Source organism: Hirsutella rhossiliensis, assembly GCF_020360975.1.
Source record: "Hirsutella rhossiliensis strain HR02 chromosome Unknown scaffold00004, whole genome shotgun sequence".
Classification (NCBI taxonomy): domain Eukaryota; kingdom Fungi; phylum Ascomycota; class Sordariomycetes; order Hypocreales; family Ophiocordycipitaceae; genus Hirsutella; species Hirsutella rhossiliensis.
This window is the reverse complement of record NW_025408670.1, coordinates 2593402-2608504: the sequence shown is the minus strand read 5'-3', so window position 1 is coordinate 2608504 and position 15103 is coordinate 2593402. Positions and strand designations below refer to the sequence as shown.

The 15103-nt window shown below is 58.5% G+C and overlaps 7 protein-coding genes across 7 annotated transcripts; 2 read left to right on the top strand and 5 right to left on the bottom strand.

Moving 5' to 3' along the window:
• Positions 1–2265: 2265 nt before the first annotated feature.
• HRG_04488 (major facilitator superfamily domain-containing protein) lies at positions 2266–4310 on the top strand (the record flags this gene model as incomplete). The annotated part of the gene is made up of 6 exons (XM_044862959.1): positions 2266–2441; positions 2530–2636; positions 2695–2818; positions 2874–3080; positions 3137–3478; positions 3533–4310. The coding sequence occupies 6 exons, from the start codon at positions 2266–2268 to the stop codon at positions 4308–4310; spliced, it is 1734 nt and encodes a 577-aa protein (XP_044721573.1).
• A 1059-nt stretch (positions 4311–5369) lies between these two features.
• Positions 5370–5921, bottom strand: HRG_04487 (cupin domain-containing protein; the record flags this gene model as incomplete). Its single annotated transcript, XM_044862958.1, has 1 exon — positions 5370–5921. The coding sequence occupies one exon, from the start codon at positions 5919–5921 to the stop codon at positions 5370–5372; it is 552 nt and encodes a 183-aa protein (XP_044721572.1).
• A 352-nt stretch (positions 5922–6273) lies between these two features.
• HRG_04486 (stress responsive a/B barrel domain-containing protein) lies at positions 6274–6634 on the bottom strand (the record flags this gene model as incomplete). Its single annotated transcript, XM_044862957.1, has 2 exons — positions 6274–6507; positions 6557–6634. The coding sequence occupies 2 exons, from the start codon at positions 6632–6634 to the stop codon at positions 6274–6276; spliced, it is 312 nt and encodes a 103-aa protein (XP_044721571.1).
• Positions 6635–7632: 998 nt separating this feature from the next.
• HRG_04485 (uncharacterized protein) lies at positions 7633–8009 on the top strand (the record flags this gene model as incomplete). The annotated part of the gene is made up of 2 exons (XM_044862956.1): positions 7633–7946; positions 7994–8009. 2 exons carry the CDS (start codon positions 7633–7635, stop codon positions 8007–8009), a joined length of 330 nt encoding a protein of 109 aa, XP_044721570.1.
• A 1585-nt stretch (positions 8010–9594) lies between these two features.
• On the bottom strand, positions 9595–10401 carry HRG_04484 (mpv17 / PMP22 family domain-containing protein; the record flags this gene model as incomplete). Its single annotated transcript, XM_044862955.1, has 3 exons — positions 9595–10078; positions 10147–10226; positions 10303–10401. 3 exons carry the CDS (start codon positions 10399–10401, stop codon positions 9595–9597), a joined length of 663 nt encoding a protein of 220 aa, XP_044721569.1.
• A 711-nt stretch (positions 10402–11112) lies between these two features.
• HRG_04483 (YIF1 domain-containing protein) lies at positions 11113–12263 on the bottom strand (the record flags this gene model as incomplete). Its single annotated transcript, XM_044862954.1, has 4 exons — positions 11113–11274; positions 11335–11660; positions 11725–11926; positions 11985–12263. 4 exons carry the CDS (start codon positions 12261–12263, stop codon positions 11113–11115), a joined length of 969 nt encoding a protein of 322 aa, XP_044721568.1.
• A 518-nt stretch (positions 12264–12781) lies between these two features.
• HRG_04482 (uncharacterized protein) lies at positions 12782–13342 on the bottom strand (the record flags this gene model as incomplete). Its single annotated transcript, XM_044862953.1, has 1 exon — positions 12782–13342. The coding sequence occupies one exon, from the start codon at positions 13340–13342 to the stop codon at positions 12782–12784; it is 561 nt and encodes a 186-aa protein (XP_044721567.1).
• Between the last annotated feature and the right edge of the window lie 1761 nt (positions 13343–15103).

Below are 15103 nucleotides of genomic sequence, written 5' to 3'. Positions count from 1 at the left end.
ATGATAAGTATGGAAGCTTCCTAGAGCCGTAGAAGCTGCAGCAGAGCCCCCAAAAGCCGCCGCCACTTTCGTGGAGGAGCCGCTTACTCGGGATAGCTATAAGCGGACTCAGCGACATGAAGCTGCAGCCGCCTTTCAGAGACGGCCAAGTGCAGCCGTGAGTCAGGAGGCGTAGCACGTTGACAGTTTGCCAACTGCATGCCAGATCCAACGGCCAGCCAAGGGCTTGGACGTTGCGAGCCAAGACCCCGTTTGCGCGGGCGGAATAGCTCGTGGCTGCTTGAGGCGCCAGGAGACCAAACATACAGATGCTGCTCTTCTTTCTCACCCCCGTTGCTTCCCCACGATTCATCCTCCGCTGGGAACCGGCGGCCCGAAAGCCTGTTGCTCCTCAACGTAGGCCACGGTGCCCACGACCTGGCCCGTCGGCTGGACAGGGCGTATCGACATCGGCATTGCCGCAAGCAAGACCCGACTCGGGACAGGATGAAGTCGGCGCGGGTCACGTGCCCCTTTGCTCAGAAGCGCAAAAGACCCCGTGCGTTTCTCTCGCCCTGACAAAGACCAGGGAACTCGCCGCCAAAGTCGACGCGCTGCCAGCCCGTCGCATCCAGGGCCGAGGAAAAACCTTGCGAGATACTCCTCCAGCCCGTACTGCACTGTACGGGCGGATCCTGAGCCGTCGACAAGGCTCCGCTCTGTGCCACCACCCAATACCACGGAGCCATGCATCCGACCGCTTCTGGACACATCGCCGGCGGCACCGCAGCTTGCCACGAGCCCTGGGCAGTCCGATCAGGCTCTCGCGGCAGTAGCTTGTGCGCCGATGCCACGAGCTCCTTGTCCCTGACGCTGGCCCAGACGGACCTCGGGCGAGGGGGGCCTTGATGGGGCCCCTTCTTTGTTCTGCTCGGCTTATGATACCGTCGACGGCATTGGGGACGCGCGGGCCAGGCGAGGAGACCCCGGCATGGGAGCCAAACGGGAGCTCCAAGCGCCAGCTGGGATCTGTTAGTCGCTTGTCTGCCAACTCGTCCGACCCAGGGCAGACGAGGCCGGGGTGACACTGATCCAGGCCTTCAGGATATCCTTTCCTCGATTGCCTAACTGCTCGGTTCTTGGTGCTGGTGCGCCGTGTTACCGGATGGCAAAGATGAGGTGGGCGCACACAGCAGCAGGCCTTCAAACCATCATGCGCCATCGTGTGTCACCCCCATCCTCGACGCCATCGTCAGCTCCCATGGAGCGCTGCTACACTTCTGTGCCATCTCCAACGCCCCTCGTCGTCCACTCAGACCCCAGAGACCCGGCCGATCACATCTGTCTTGGGTCCCAAGAGCAATGCCGGTCGAATAGTGTCCAGATCTCGTTTCCTCGGCATGCAGCAACGTTGGGCAGAGATCGGTGGCCTGCCGACTGCGGTCTCGCCTAAGGCATGGCCATGTGAGCAACCCCCCGTCTCCCTTGGGCCAGACTCCAGATCAGCATCATCGGATGGTGATACAGCCGGGAGGACCGTCCACGGGCGCGCCAAAGTTCTCGCTGTGCCACGGTTATTTCAACCTCTCCCCGTCCGTCCCGGCCTCATGGAAGCTGTCCGTGTGCACCAACGCCGCCCGCAGACGCCGAGCCTGGATACCTGCAGGCCGACGATGGCCGCCTGTTGGTGCGGGTACAACCTCGTCCGGACCCTGTCTCAGATGCTTATTCGATGAATCCTCTTCTTTCTCGCAAGCAAGACATCTCTGCTCAAACTACGTTACCTGGGAAGAAGGGGGGGGAGGGGGGTAGTGCCTCGCCTGGAGGTCTGTGTGAGCTTCTTTACCCAACTCTTCTTCGCTTGCATCTGCCTGTTCACCCTCCCTCCTTTCCTTCCTCACGGCATGTCCGGTTCGACCCGCCATATGTAGGGAACTAGCCACCCAGGATGGGATTCCATGTCCAAGTCGGGGCCAGCTGAGGACTGACAGGCAACCACGAAGGACACTGCCGACCAACTACTTCCCCTCCTTCACGCCATCCCGGCACGGCGGGCGAGAAGTCAGAGTCCAGTTGAAGAAAGCCATCCGGAGCTTCTTCGTTGATGCCAGAGTCCTCAAATTTGTTCACTGCCAAGTCATCAGACCCAACTAACACTAAGCTGCGCTCTGAATCTCCTCTCCTCCACATTCTGTTGGCGCTTCTTTGCCTTTTTGGATTCGTTCTGGATTCCGACTGGCAAGGGAAGAAGGTGTCTTGGCTTGGCGACAGCAAGGATCAGCGACAATGGCCAACGAGCATGGCTTGTCTCTGTCCTATCCCAACCCATCCTTCAGCCAGATGGCCTGTCTGGAGCCTGAGCTAGACGATCGCGGCTGCCAGGGCAAAGATCTAGCCAGGCCACCGGCTCAAGATGGTTCCCCGCCCATCAGCGGAGTTCGCCAATTTGTGGTGATGGCTTCGTATGCATCACGTCCAAGTATCCTCTGTCATGGCTCAGCGCTTCTGACATGCTGCCCGCAGGCTTCTCGTCGGTCTGTTATTTTCCAGTCTCGATACTTCGATAGTGTCGACTTCCTTGGTCACGATATCGCACGAACTCAACGACTTCGTCAACGCCCCCTGGATCGTCTTGGCCTATCTTTTGACGTACATGGGTCAGTTTGTTTGACAAGCAGTTGAGAAGAAACCGCATATGCTCACGATGCTGCATAGGCTTTTCCGTCTGCATATCCAAGCTCAGCGACATATATGGCCGACGGAACATGTTGCTTTTGTCATGGATCATCTTCATGGGATTCTCTCTTGGATGTGCTTCCGCCAGGGATATGACTGCTCTGTACAGATGACCCCCTGGGGCCACGTGAGCCTACATCTTTGCTGACTCTCGGTAGGATTACGTGCCGTGCATTTCAGGGGATTGGCGCTTCCGGGCTGTACACCTTGACTCAACTTGGGCTTGTCGAGGTTGGGCCTGGACATCGGCCTAGCCTCGTCGGTGCCATGATAGGGGCGACCCTTGCCGTGGCCTTTGTCCTGGGACCGCTTCTCGGAGGCATCATCTCACAGCTCTCTGATTGGAGATGGATCTTCAACCTGAAGTGAGTCGTTTCGCCATCAGACTAGAGGGGAAAAGACGGGCAGCTGATCTGTACAGCATTCCCTGCGGGCTGGTAACGATGCTGGCCATTACCAACTTTTGGCCGCGCGAAGAGGCCGTTCACCTGCTCTCCTGGCGGGGATTTTCCCGCATAGACTTCATCGGCAGTGCAGCGCTCATCTGCAGTTCGGGCTTCCTCGTGTACGCCCTGCAACAGGGCGGTTCGCAGTCGTCTGCCTGGAACAGCCCTGAAATCGTCAGCACCTTCGTGCTCTCGGGAATCTGCTGGATCGTCTTTGTCGGCTGGGAGGTTTTTCTGGACAAAAAGCGGTTCGGAAGCGTCGAGCCCATCTTTCCGATACGGCTGATGTGCAGACGAGTTTATGCTGCCGGCTTGGTGTAAGCCGACATCGTTCCCTCGACTTTGCGCTTCTCTGCTCACCCCTTGTCCAGGAACACACTACTCACGGGTTTCCCGTACATTAGCCTCTGCATCATCATCCCGGAGCGCTTCCAGATTGTCGACGGCGAGAAGGCACTCATGGCCGGAGTACACATCCTTCCGCTCCTCGGCGCGTGCGCAAGCGGCTCGTTCCTTGGAGGCGCCCTGTCGAGCAAACGAAACAACACGTCCTACACCCTGGTGGCGGCCTCCTGTCTTCAACTCCTGGGCGTGGGCCTGATGACGACGATTGCAGGGACGCACACAAGCACGGCGGCCCAGTACGGCTTCCAAGCCATTTTCGGACTCGGCGTCGGCCTCTCCTTTTCGGCCGCCACCATCATGACCAACATGTTTGCGGCGGAACCCAGCCTTCGAGCCTCTGCCCAGGGCGCCGTGGCGCAGGCCCGAGTCCTCGGCGGCTGCATCGGGCTCTCGATCTGCACAGTTCTCTTCAACGTGCACGTCAACCGCCAACTGGGCCACGACTTGACGGGCGAGCAGCTCGACATGCTGCACCGGTCGCCCCTAATGGGACTCCAGCTGCCCCCACGCCTCCAAGAGCTCGTTAAGGCCGTCTACGTAGGGGCATTTGGGCAGCAGATTCAGGTCATGGGCCTCGCCTGCGCCGCCATGGTTGTCGTCTCGCTCTTCACCCTGGAGCGCCACCCGAGGCCTCTGCAGAATACGAGGGCCGCGACGAGGAAGGACGAGGCATCGTCGTTTCGCCGGGGAAGCGACTCGGCCACCGAAATCAATACCATATCGAGCAACCAGCAAACAGTCTAGACGCGGTGGGCACCGTTTGCTCCCCACCTCCCCCTCCCTGACGGCGTGCGACGAGGTGCACCAAAATGCGTCTTATGAAAGGGTCAACACGGGCATGAAGCAGTTGCATGGGAAGCGAGTTGCTGCGTTCTGCTACTTCATCGGGCACCTCCATGGTCTCATTTTTGAAAGCCATTCTCCTTCACTCTCGTTTTGTTCTTCTCTTTTATCGGAATCTTGCCCAGCAGGTCTAGTCGGCATTGACACATCTCTCAGACTACGGCGAGCCTAAACACCAAGCAACATGCCTTGGTGAGAGAGAGAGAAGTGGAAAATATGAATGTAATCTCGCTTGAGTCACTCTTAAATACTGTGAAACTGCATTTTCTCAGATGCTCTGCAAAAAGAGCCTCTGCTTCCTCGCTGAGTTTGCGTCTATGTCCTGTCTCGTTCCCGGTAGACTCGTTCCCGGTAGACGTGCTCCGTTGACTGGCCGGGTTTCGAAGAGACTAGCTTTTCACCCAATATGACGCACTCGAAGAATCTCTCGGAGTGGAGAAGAGAGTTTGCGCGAGAAAGGAGGATGCACATGGTGCTGCCAAGAGGGAGAAGAAGCGTGAAACGTCTCGTCAAGGACAGCAAGGTTGCTCATGTTGGACGCGGAGTAACGTGACGATGGGCTTGGGCGCGCGGACGGCGGAACGAAGCCGAGAGTGACACCTGCCGCTGACTCTTATTTGCAAGCGCCGAGATGGTCGGGGCCTCCCAGTGGCGGGAGGATGTTGTTGGGACCAGAGCCTCGATCGATCGAAGCCGGGCCTGGTAGGTAGTCCGCACGACTCCTCCCTCTCGCCGATCACGAAAGCGCTGTGGCCAGGCAGCCAGAGCAGAGGGGCGGATAGATGCATGCGCGGTGGACGAGGGCACAGAGCAGGCGGGGGACTGACTAGAACTGTTTCGGCTCATGATGCGAAGTCGGTGGGTGGCGAAGGAGGAGGGCAACTCTCTTGCGGCATCTCCGGCTACTACCCGACGAGATGGCACCGTAACATGGGGAGAGGGGGGGTCGGTCGACGTCACTCAAGCAGCCTGCGGCGCACCGGCGGCGAGCGCGGGCCCATCGTCGCCGTAGACGGGGTCCCTCTCGAACCAAGGAAGGGTGCGTATCCCTTGCAGCCTTGGCTCCTCGCCGGGCGCGCCATAGCACATGTCCCAGGCGAGGCCGGGGGGGTAGCTGCCGACCATGAGGAAGCCACCATCGAGGTCGTCGAGCAGGCGGTGTCCGACGCCGGCGGGGACGACGACAACATCACCGCGGGCGACGACGGGCTCGAAGCGGCCGGTGTTGCCGTCGCCGCCAAAGCGCAGGCGGGCGCGGCCGTGGCTGATGCACAGGACCTCGTGCGTGGTGCTGTGGAAATGTGTTGTGTCGTACATGGTGTGTCGCCACTGGGGGGTCACGACGCCGACGCGACGGAGGTGCGACTCCATGTCGTCGGCCGAGGCCGAGGGGCCAAAGGCGCCGTGGTAGATGAGCAGCGGGCGCTGCTGGATGCTGCAGTTGGGGATCTGGGTCCAGCCGGGGATGTGGCGACGGGAGACGCGCAAGGAGGTGAGGGGTGTGAGGGCCATGGGGCTGCTTGACTGGGCCGTCGAGAGAATAATTGGGAGTATTTCTTTGTATTCGAAATCCACAAGTCAAGACAAGCAAAGCGATAGGCGTCTTCTCAAGGGCCAGAGTTTGGGACGCCTCAACGGACACGGTGGACTGGGAGAAGTGAAGCAATGATGGCGCGAACCTGTGACGAGACCGTTTGCTATGGCTGATATCACACACCTTTTTCAAGAAGGGCATTTCCCCACTACAGCATACATGGTAGCGCCATCCATGCTCCCGCCTGCCTGCATGTGGTTGTCGGGCATCATGTGATTGCGAATGCAAGCGTGGTCAAGAGCAGTAGTGTTGGGTGCTGACGGTTGCCCCTCACCCGTCACGGCGAGAGGTAAGCTTGGGTCGAAAGTAGACGGTCATGACGCCGTCAATGGTCATGTCCTTTGCGGCGGCCTTGAGCTTCTGGTGGGCGGGGCACTCGTCGTCGTAATACTTCATGTCGTCGAGGCTGGCAAACTCGGTCTCGCAGACGAGGGTGAAGCCCTGGGACCGCGGGTCGTCTTGAGCGTCGCCGACGCTGAGGGACAGGATGTAAGGTTTGCCGTCCTGGAGCCGTCAGTCTTGCAAACGTCGGCGTCACTGAAGGGGCGCTCACCTTGGCGTTGTTCTGGTTGAGCAGCTTGTACTGCTCGATTAGCTTCTGCCGGTCCTCGGGCTTGGGGGCCTTGAACATGGTGACTCTGTGGATGCGGTCGGCCATGGTGCACCTGGCGACTGTGTTCTCTGCGCACGGCGTGTGGGTGAGCAAGTCTGTGTCGTCTTACGAGTCGAGCGAGATGAAGAGAAAATGTGCGAGGGTGGATGAGAGGCTTCATCTCTACCGGACCCCCCCTCCTGTATCCGGAAGCGACGTTCCAGTAAGCTTCCTTCCCCACTGCACCTCGGCTCCCTCGGCAGGCACGGCCTTTTCTGTTTCCCTAACTATTTCCAAGCAATTCTTAAGCCATGGCTGGCTACCTATAGGTGCCTTTAGGGGTTACCTTGAACAATGGCTTCATTTTCGCTCACGGCTAAACATAAATGATGGCTTTGGCCTCGCATCGATTCCTCCTTTCAGCTGATGCGCGGGAGTCGTTGAGCAGCTCGGCTTCCAACGGCTTAGACTCTTGCACCTCCAGACTGGCCAGACCATCCGTGGGCATCGATTCCTCTGCAAAAGACTTCGACGCAAAGAAGGAAGAGGAGAAGATTGACAGCAGCAGAACATCTCTGAAATACCAAAACAAACTCACCCGAGAATCCAGCCACCAGGGCAATTGCTTGTCGAAAATGGCAGACCTTGCCGCCCTTGCTGTCAGCTCGGCCCAAATGCTTCTTGATCCAGACTCGGCCATGTTGCTCTCGCGGTGAGTGAAGTCGTGGCGAGCCGTCCTCCACCATGGGTGGGCAGGAGAGCTTCGCGGCAGTGCGCTTGCATCATGGAGCAGTTGGCGTCAAAATGCAAGTCCAGCCGATATACCAAAGACCCCTTCTCCCCACGCTCGCTCAATCTTTCGTTGTTCGCTGGCCGGCGCGTCATCGTCCATCGCTCCATCGTCCATCGCTCCATCGTCCATCGCTTCACGCCTCTTGCACCCGGCGCGGCCAATCAACCAGCATCGCATATCCTGGACGCGCCTCCGACATACTCGTTATACAGCAGACCATATGCCGCCTCCCACATCGCACATCATGCGCTGCCGCGGCCGCTGTTTCTCGTCCGCCAACGGCACCCAGGGAAACCCCGTCGTCCACCAAGAGGCCAGCCAGCTCGGCTGTACGTGGTACTTTTGTCCTGCCCACAGGCAGTTCCATGCTGTATTCCTCTTCCCCGGCGGCCCCCAGCCCTTGTGCGGCGAGTGTGCCGTCTTGTTCTTTGACAGGGCGCATCATGCCGTCTGGGTGCGGCAATACGATCTCGACGCCGTCATGTCCAACTCGCTCGAGATGGTCGACAACGCCAGAGCCGACTTTGACGCCCTGCTCGCCGAGATCGAACAAGTCCGGTTAGGGGAGGAGCAGGAGGCCACGGGTGATCCCCTTTCGCCTCCAGACAGCATCTCCCCTGACATCTTGGCCGAGATACCCAAGGAGGACTCCACCTACACCGGTCTCAGTACCACTCTGATCCCTCACAAGCGCATCCCGGGCCTGTACCTGCTGGAGTACTGTACTTTCCACGGAGCCGCGGCATACCAGCCCTGCTCAAAGAACATCGACACGTGTGGCATCTTCAAGTCCCTGCAGCCCATCGACCAAGATGGCGACCCCATCTTCAAACAGGCCAGGACTTGGTCCTGCATTGTCCAAGCCAGCCCGGCGTTGCCCAAAGAGCTGAGATGGGTGCTGGCCACCATGTATAACTTCTGCAACGAGATGCTCCGGCCCGAAAACAGCGAAGAGGCGCTGTGGCAGATGCGCCCATGGCTGATGCACTGGTACAGCGTTGCAGAGCAGCTTCTCGACCGCTTCGACATTTTTGCAAGCTCCCCTGACATTGACTGGTTTGCGCACCCCTTCTCGCGTGCCCGAGAACATGAAGCGACGACAACATCGCAGAGCGAAGAGGCGGCAGCTTGGGGGTACATGCACCAATTTGCGTCGGACAGCTCTTCAGGACGCAGAACCGTCATCCGCCACCGATCAGACTCCGGAGATAAGGGAACTTGGGTGTCCCATAGCTCCATTGGCGACCGCGTTGCGGCTATACATACCTGGCTCGCCCAACAGCCCAACCTCCCAGACGTTGACGAGGCAAGGGTCTTCGATCCCACGCCTAGCGGGTATGTGTCTCCCAAGGCCCGGCGCTCGATGCCCAGGGACAGCCTGGCCACCACAAACGGCAACGGCAGGCCCGTCTCCTCGTGGTCGCGATTAGACCCGCGCGCAGCCGTCTTTGGTCCTCGCACAGGGCAGATTTCACTGCCTGGTTTGACGGAGAAGGAGTCGCTGCAGGAGAGCGGCAGAAGTGTCGCGACTGACGAGGACAGTGACCGGCAGACGGAAACATCTGCGTGCTCGTGCCTGACCTCCTCAAACTGCAACATGCTCCCATATGCCGGTTATAGAGTGCGGGCCCAGGGGCTTGGGCGCGAAGAAGTGGCAGAGTGGTCACTGAATGTAGGACTAAGCTGACATTTGTTTGACGCCGTCTCCAGGTGGAAGCTGCCGAGAGAAGCGGCGGAGACTACAGCGCCGTCGATTGCTTCCAGGGATTGGAGTGCTTTCGAGCGATTTGTTTCATGTTTGTCGTTGTTTCCCGTTGTTTTGACTTGGGCAAGTAGAAGCGGATCCATGGATCACGACTATTAAAGAGTATGACTTCTCAGAAGCAGTCTCTTCCCGAGGCTTTTATAAGTCACGTAATATTTTAAAGAAGACCACCAGGTCCGAATTCTCATATAAGAGCATCAAACTTGTCCTTGATAATTGAGGCGCATTTCGAAGCGGCGAGACAACGCCAAGAGACAAAAATCACAGCGTACCTGGGATTAGCATTAGACCTTGCAAAGGCCATGACCGCAGCACCGGCCCCTTGCATTAAGTAGGTGGTTTCTTCCCCGTAACCAAACTCCTTCCAGCGGCGGACGGCTTTCGTGTCGTCTGCGCGATGGCCATGCCAGGCCAGCCCGACAGAAAAGAGAGCCCGGGCCATCACTTGGCGGCCACCATGCTCATATAGATGCCCCAGGCAACACCGACAAGAGCACCGACGAGGTTCCTGGCAGGCACCGTCTTGATGACGGTAAAGTTGAGCAAGCTAACGGCAGGCCAGACCTTGAGGCCAGCCATGACAATGGGCCAAAAGTCGGCGAGCGAGACGGCCCAGACGTCGGCGAAGCGGACGCGGGCCAGGTCGATGGCGCCCGGGGTGGTCCAGTAGGCGGCGGCCTTGGGCAGGCTGGTGATGCGCGGGGCCGGGGCCATGGCATCCTGGAGGGAGTGGATGAAGACGCTGAAGAGGAGCGTGTTGACGACGGCGCCGACGGTCTGGTCGAGGGCGAACTTGGCGACGGTGTTGCGGATGGAGAGGGGGGCGGGCTGCGAGGGAGGGCGCTTGGCGGTGTCGGACTTTTTGGCGTGGGGGGCGGGTGCTGCCGGGGGGTGGGCTGGATAGGTTGACTCGAGATATACTTGCCTGACGGGGAGATGTCAAGGCATGAAGGAGGTGGCGTTCTGGCTTGGTCTGAGATTGGTGCTACTCACCAGAGAAAGTTGGGGGGTGTGCTGATGATGCTGAACAAGAGGAACTGGAACACGGGGATCCAATCGACCGACAGCTCGGTCTGAGTATTCCAGGTCAGCCAGCGGTCGATTCATGACCGGCATCGTGACCGAAATCCCTCAGTGCCAAGGACACACCTTGTTCTTGCTGGCCGTGATGAGCTGGGCCAGCACATTGGACGCGGCGCCCAGCAGGGCCTGTTGGAGGGTGGCGTCCAGCAGGGCTCGTGAAGTCATGGTTGCAAAGCACACTTTTCTCTGCGCAGACAAGAAACACCAGCGGATGTGAAAGCGTGGAAGAGAACCGAATAAATGAAACAAAACAAAGATGATCAGGAAGCAGACCAGCAAATGGCCGGAGAGCATGAGATGCAGTCCCGGACGTCATAAGTCACGTGCCGGCCCGCCTTCTCCTTCCGGCGCTGCGCTGTGACAGAGGCCGTGCCGGCTTGGGGTCCGTCCGTCGGCCGGGCTCTTTGGTAGCGCGTGCTCAAGCAAGTTTATACTTTATTATACCATGCCGCGTCTTGATGTTCCTTTTATCCATGGTGGCCCGTACATTTGGTCTATCCTTGCCCCCCAAGCAGAACTGCCCATGCATGGCTTGCTTCTCGTGTCGGCCCTGACCGGCCGGACATGAGCGTGCCACATGGCCTTCTTGGCACCGGCATCTGCGCAGACTGCGCTGCTTCGTCCGCTGCCCAGACGAACAAAGTAGCGCTTCCTCCCCTGCGGCCTGCGGCCCCCTGTTGCCGAGCCTTCGGGTAGAATTGAGTCTGTCGTGTTTGGCCTCGTGCAAGTGCCATGGCTGACAGTGGCCAACGGCGAAGCTCCCTCTTCCTCCTTGACCCCGATCTATGAAACCGCCCCCTCTTTCCGACCCGCGATCTCGTCCTCTCGGCGCCTGTTCTCGTTGCTGGCCTCCGCCCGCGATGTGTATATGGGCCATCAAGCCCGGGTAAGAACCCACATGAAGAAGAACTGGACAATGTACGAGTAGAAGAAGAGGAATTGGGTCCTCTGGGCGCGTTTGGCTCGTGAATCGGTTTGCATGGGACCGCCAGCGTTACCGGCCGTCTCTGGAAGCAAAACATACTTGAGAGATCGCATCTAGTTTCAGGCGTTAGCTTGAAGCATCCGGCGACCTGCACCGAGGGAAGCAGGGCGTACCAAGAACAAAGAGTTGGCGAGGAATGTGTAGAAAAAGACTGCCCAGCCGACCCAGCCACCAGTACCCTTGCCTCCGCTGAAAACCTCGGCGACAGCAACGGTGACGATGATGCCGACAAACTTATATCCCGAATAGGCGATGAGATCGAGGAGCTGAGACTGGCTAGAGATGCTCAACAGATAGCACCCCAGCTTCAGCGCGACGATCTCGACAATCACCACCACCAGTCCGGTCGTGGCCGTGTACCCCAGTAGTTCCGGCTGGAACTTGCCCCTCAGCCCGGCGATGAGGGTGGAGAGAAGGATAAAGGTGACGAGAGCCATGACTGCGGGGCGACTTGTCAGCCTCGGGAAAGCGGGGAAGGAGCGAGACGAGCTTTGACGACAGACCTGGAATGTACATGTCGGGGCTGTTGATGTCCTCTCGCGGAGGCAGATACCATCCCTCCTGGCCATTGACGCCGACGGCCTGTTTGCGTGACCAGGGCTTGTGCCGCCAGGGAAACAAGACGAGGAAGAGCTTGTTGACGACGTACGAGTTGGAGACATTAAAGTAGTGTTTGAGGGCGGAGACGTTGACGAAACGACCAAACTACGGACCAAGTCAGCGGGCTGAAGAGTTGAGGGGAGGGGGGGGGACAGCAACGCACGTTCTGCTCGACGTATTCCTGGCCGTGCTTGAAGGCCGTCTGGCCAACCTGGGCGGCGACCTGGGCCGTCGGGTCGTTCATGAACTGGCCGTAGGCGCCAAAAACATTGCCGGCCGAGGCGCCCTGCTGCTGGTAGGGCGTGCCGCCGCCATAGCCCTGCTGCTGCGACTGCGCCGAGCCCGGCGGCGGCGGCGGCGAACGAAGCTGGGGGACCGTGGAGACGTGCTGAGGCACGGGGTGGTGCAACGGGGGCGACTGCCCGTACGACGCCCGTTGCATGGCGCGCGAGGAGACGATCGTTCGAGCAGCGGACGGGAGGCGGGATGGCGACGATGGAGGGTTCGGACGCTGGAGCGAGCGAGCTGTGAGGCTGGTGGGAGGCGGGAGACAAGTGGTTGTCGCGAGAGTTTAGCTGGCTCTTTGCGACGGTCCTGCAGCTGACTGGATGTAGAGGTACAGTGACGCAGCCATCCGTCGGCCAACTAATCTCTAGCGGGGGGGTGCCGCCGCAAGTATAGATACTAAGAGAATGAGGATGAGCTGTCCGTACATTTTCTGGGTACGACCGCAAAGGTTGAGCCTAAAGCAGGCGGCAACGGAGACCAAGTGGTCACGTGGCCTCCATTCCTCTCTAATAATAACTTTGACTCGTTGCTGTAATTCCATGCAACCAACAAGGCTCTTGCTGCCGACTTCATGCCGCTGAAGACAATTCATCAACCACGTTGCGCCACAACAAATACAAATCCAGAGCTATGCGGCGGCTCTGGAGCGGCGGCGCAGCTTACGAAACACACCTATCGATCCGACCCTCCAGAAAATGAGCCTGTCCTCCTCCAAGCCTTGAGTGGCATCTCCCTCAGGATGTGGATCATCGTCTCGAACCTCTGAATCTCGAAGCCCTCGAGCAGGACAAACTCGTCTCTGCGCACCAGCGAAGCCAGCAGCACCGCCTGCTCCAGGGGCGAAATGTTGCGCCGGATGCGGCCCTTGCTCCGGCCGAGAAGGCGATAAGACGACGACTGCAGTCTCTTGCCCTGCTCGCCCACGAATCGTTCCGGCATGTACTGCTCCAGCCGTTTGTTGGCGCGGCAAAGGACGATGGCATCCCACCCAACGCTCGAGTGGGCCATTTGTCTGTAAAAGCGAATGAGGTTGGAGAGCCTATCTAGGAGCTTGTAGTAGTCGTAGCTCCGGACATGGAGGGATTGCTTGCGAGCGGTCGGGTAGAGGCACTCGCGCAGGCCGACCCGTTGGCCATAATGCCCCTGATCAAGAAGACCGCGGCGCTCCGACAGGCCAATGCCTACAATGGCGTCGAGGGAAGAAGAGTGAACAAGGTCGCCTACTTTTGACATGGCGGATATACACGACGAATGGATAGATGAATAAGAAGGGGACTGCGGCCACAGCAAGCACGAGGGCACATGGCGCGGAAACAAGCAAAGCGGCCATATTGACGACGGCGAGTCGAGAGACTGGAGGTTGTCAAGGCAGTTGATGTTGCGTCCCGGCCACGATCCCTCGTCGTGCATCGTGCCACTCTCGTCGTACTTTTAACCCCATGTCATTAACTAGTGGAACTGCCCGGGCGGATCGTCTCCAGAGAGAATCTCCCCCTTTTCCTTTTCACCACACCAGGTCTGGTTCAAGACACAGCCGCAGCACACTAAATTCAGCGACCAGACTCTGTCATATTACAACGCCTCATACGACAGCCATGACCGAGCATCGACACCTGAAGCTGCTCATAGCGAACTCTCTCAGCCGCCGTCCTCCCCCAAGGAATGTCGGCCATCTACAAATGAGGTGCTCGCATCCCCCGACGACTGCGCACCCATACCTCTCCCAACCCAAATAGGGGCTTCGCCTGTCAGGAAGCTCGGCAACGAGTTGTGGAACACAAAGTTCCATCATTCCGACAATACATTGCCGCATCTTCAGTCATATACCACTCATGTGACTTTAAGAAGCAGAGCTCTACGTCTCCATCATGCACCAGACGGCGGAAACAACCATCACACGTGGACTTACAACGATGCTCCTCCCCATCGTCCGTGTGGTGCAGTACTGCTTTTCCGAGGAACGCAGTTCCGCGACGTACAACCGGCTGGTAGACTACTCGTCGACTTGAATGGGGTCCAGGCCCTCGTACTTTGACCCGGTGGATTTTCAAGTCAAACAGCAAGACATGTTTCTTCTGATATGGCTCCTCACCATGTTGCTGCCGGAGGGCTTCGATACTATCACCTGGCCAGGATGCTGCTGCACTCGCATAATCCGCGGATGCCACTGCTAGGTGCGGCTCGAAAATCTGCAAAGCAAAGTGAAGGCGTATGCAGACTTCCATTTTGCTGCTCGCCGTCAACCGAAGCTAATAGTCTTGCAGTCTTTTATAAAAGACAATGTCAGGGCGGTTTGCGGGATTGCAGAGTCCATTGACCGGTCACGTTCATCCCGCGCACTCGTAAGTTGTGTGCAAGTGGTGTAATCACAATACAAACAAGACTCACACTCTTTAGAACGGCGTGCTTGGCAATCCCTCTTGTGGAGGATCGTTTCACCCAGCGCGAGGAGCAGACAGCTCCCGTTGGCTTAGTGACCAAAGCGAAAAACAAGTTTAGATAGCCAACCCATATGGCCCAAGTTGGGCACCTTGAACCCTCCCTTCTGGCCTTGCTCACTCTTCACAGTCGCGAATGCCTGCAAGAAGCTTAGGATTTGCACCAGACGAACGGCATCTTGGAGAACAATGTATTTATCTTGACATCGACTTCCGCCTCGTACATACTCCTGCCACTTTCTCGTCCGCTTCATGCTGGCAACCTGCCCCTGAGCCTACTTATCACCCTATCATCGGTGCTCGCCCATGATTTGGCCCAGTGTTTTGTCCGCGTCTCTGGCCGTGCCCGCCCCCCCGCGGACGTAAACGGCAGCGCCGGCATCCGCAAGGCGGGCGATTTCATCAGAACGCTTCCGCATCTAGCCCTGAGTATACATTCTCTCACTCTCGAGGCGAGACAAGGCCACAATGATCCGTCGCTTATTTACTAGCGCTTTCCTGATATCCTTTAGCTCTACCTGGTAGATGTAGTCTTGGTTCGCTCGCCTGCAGCCGA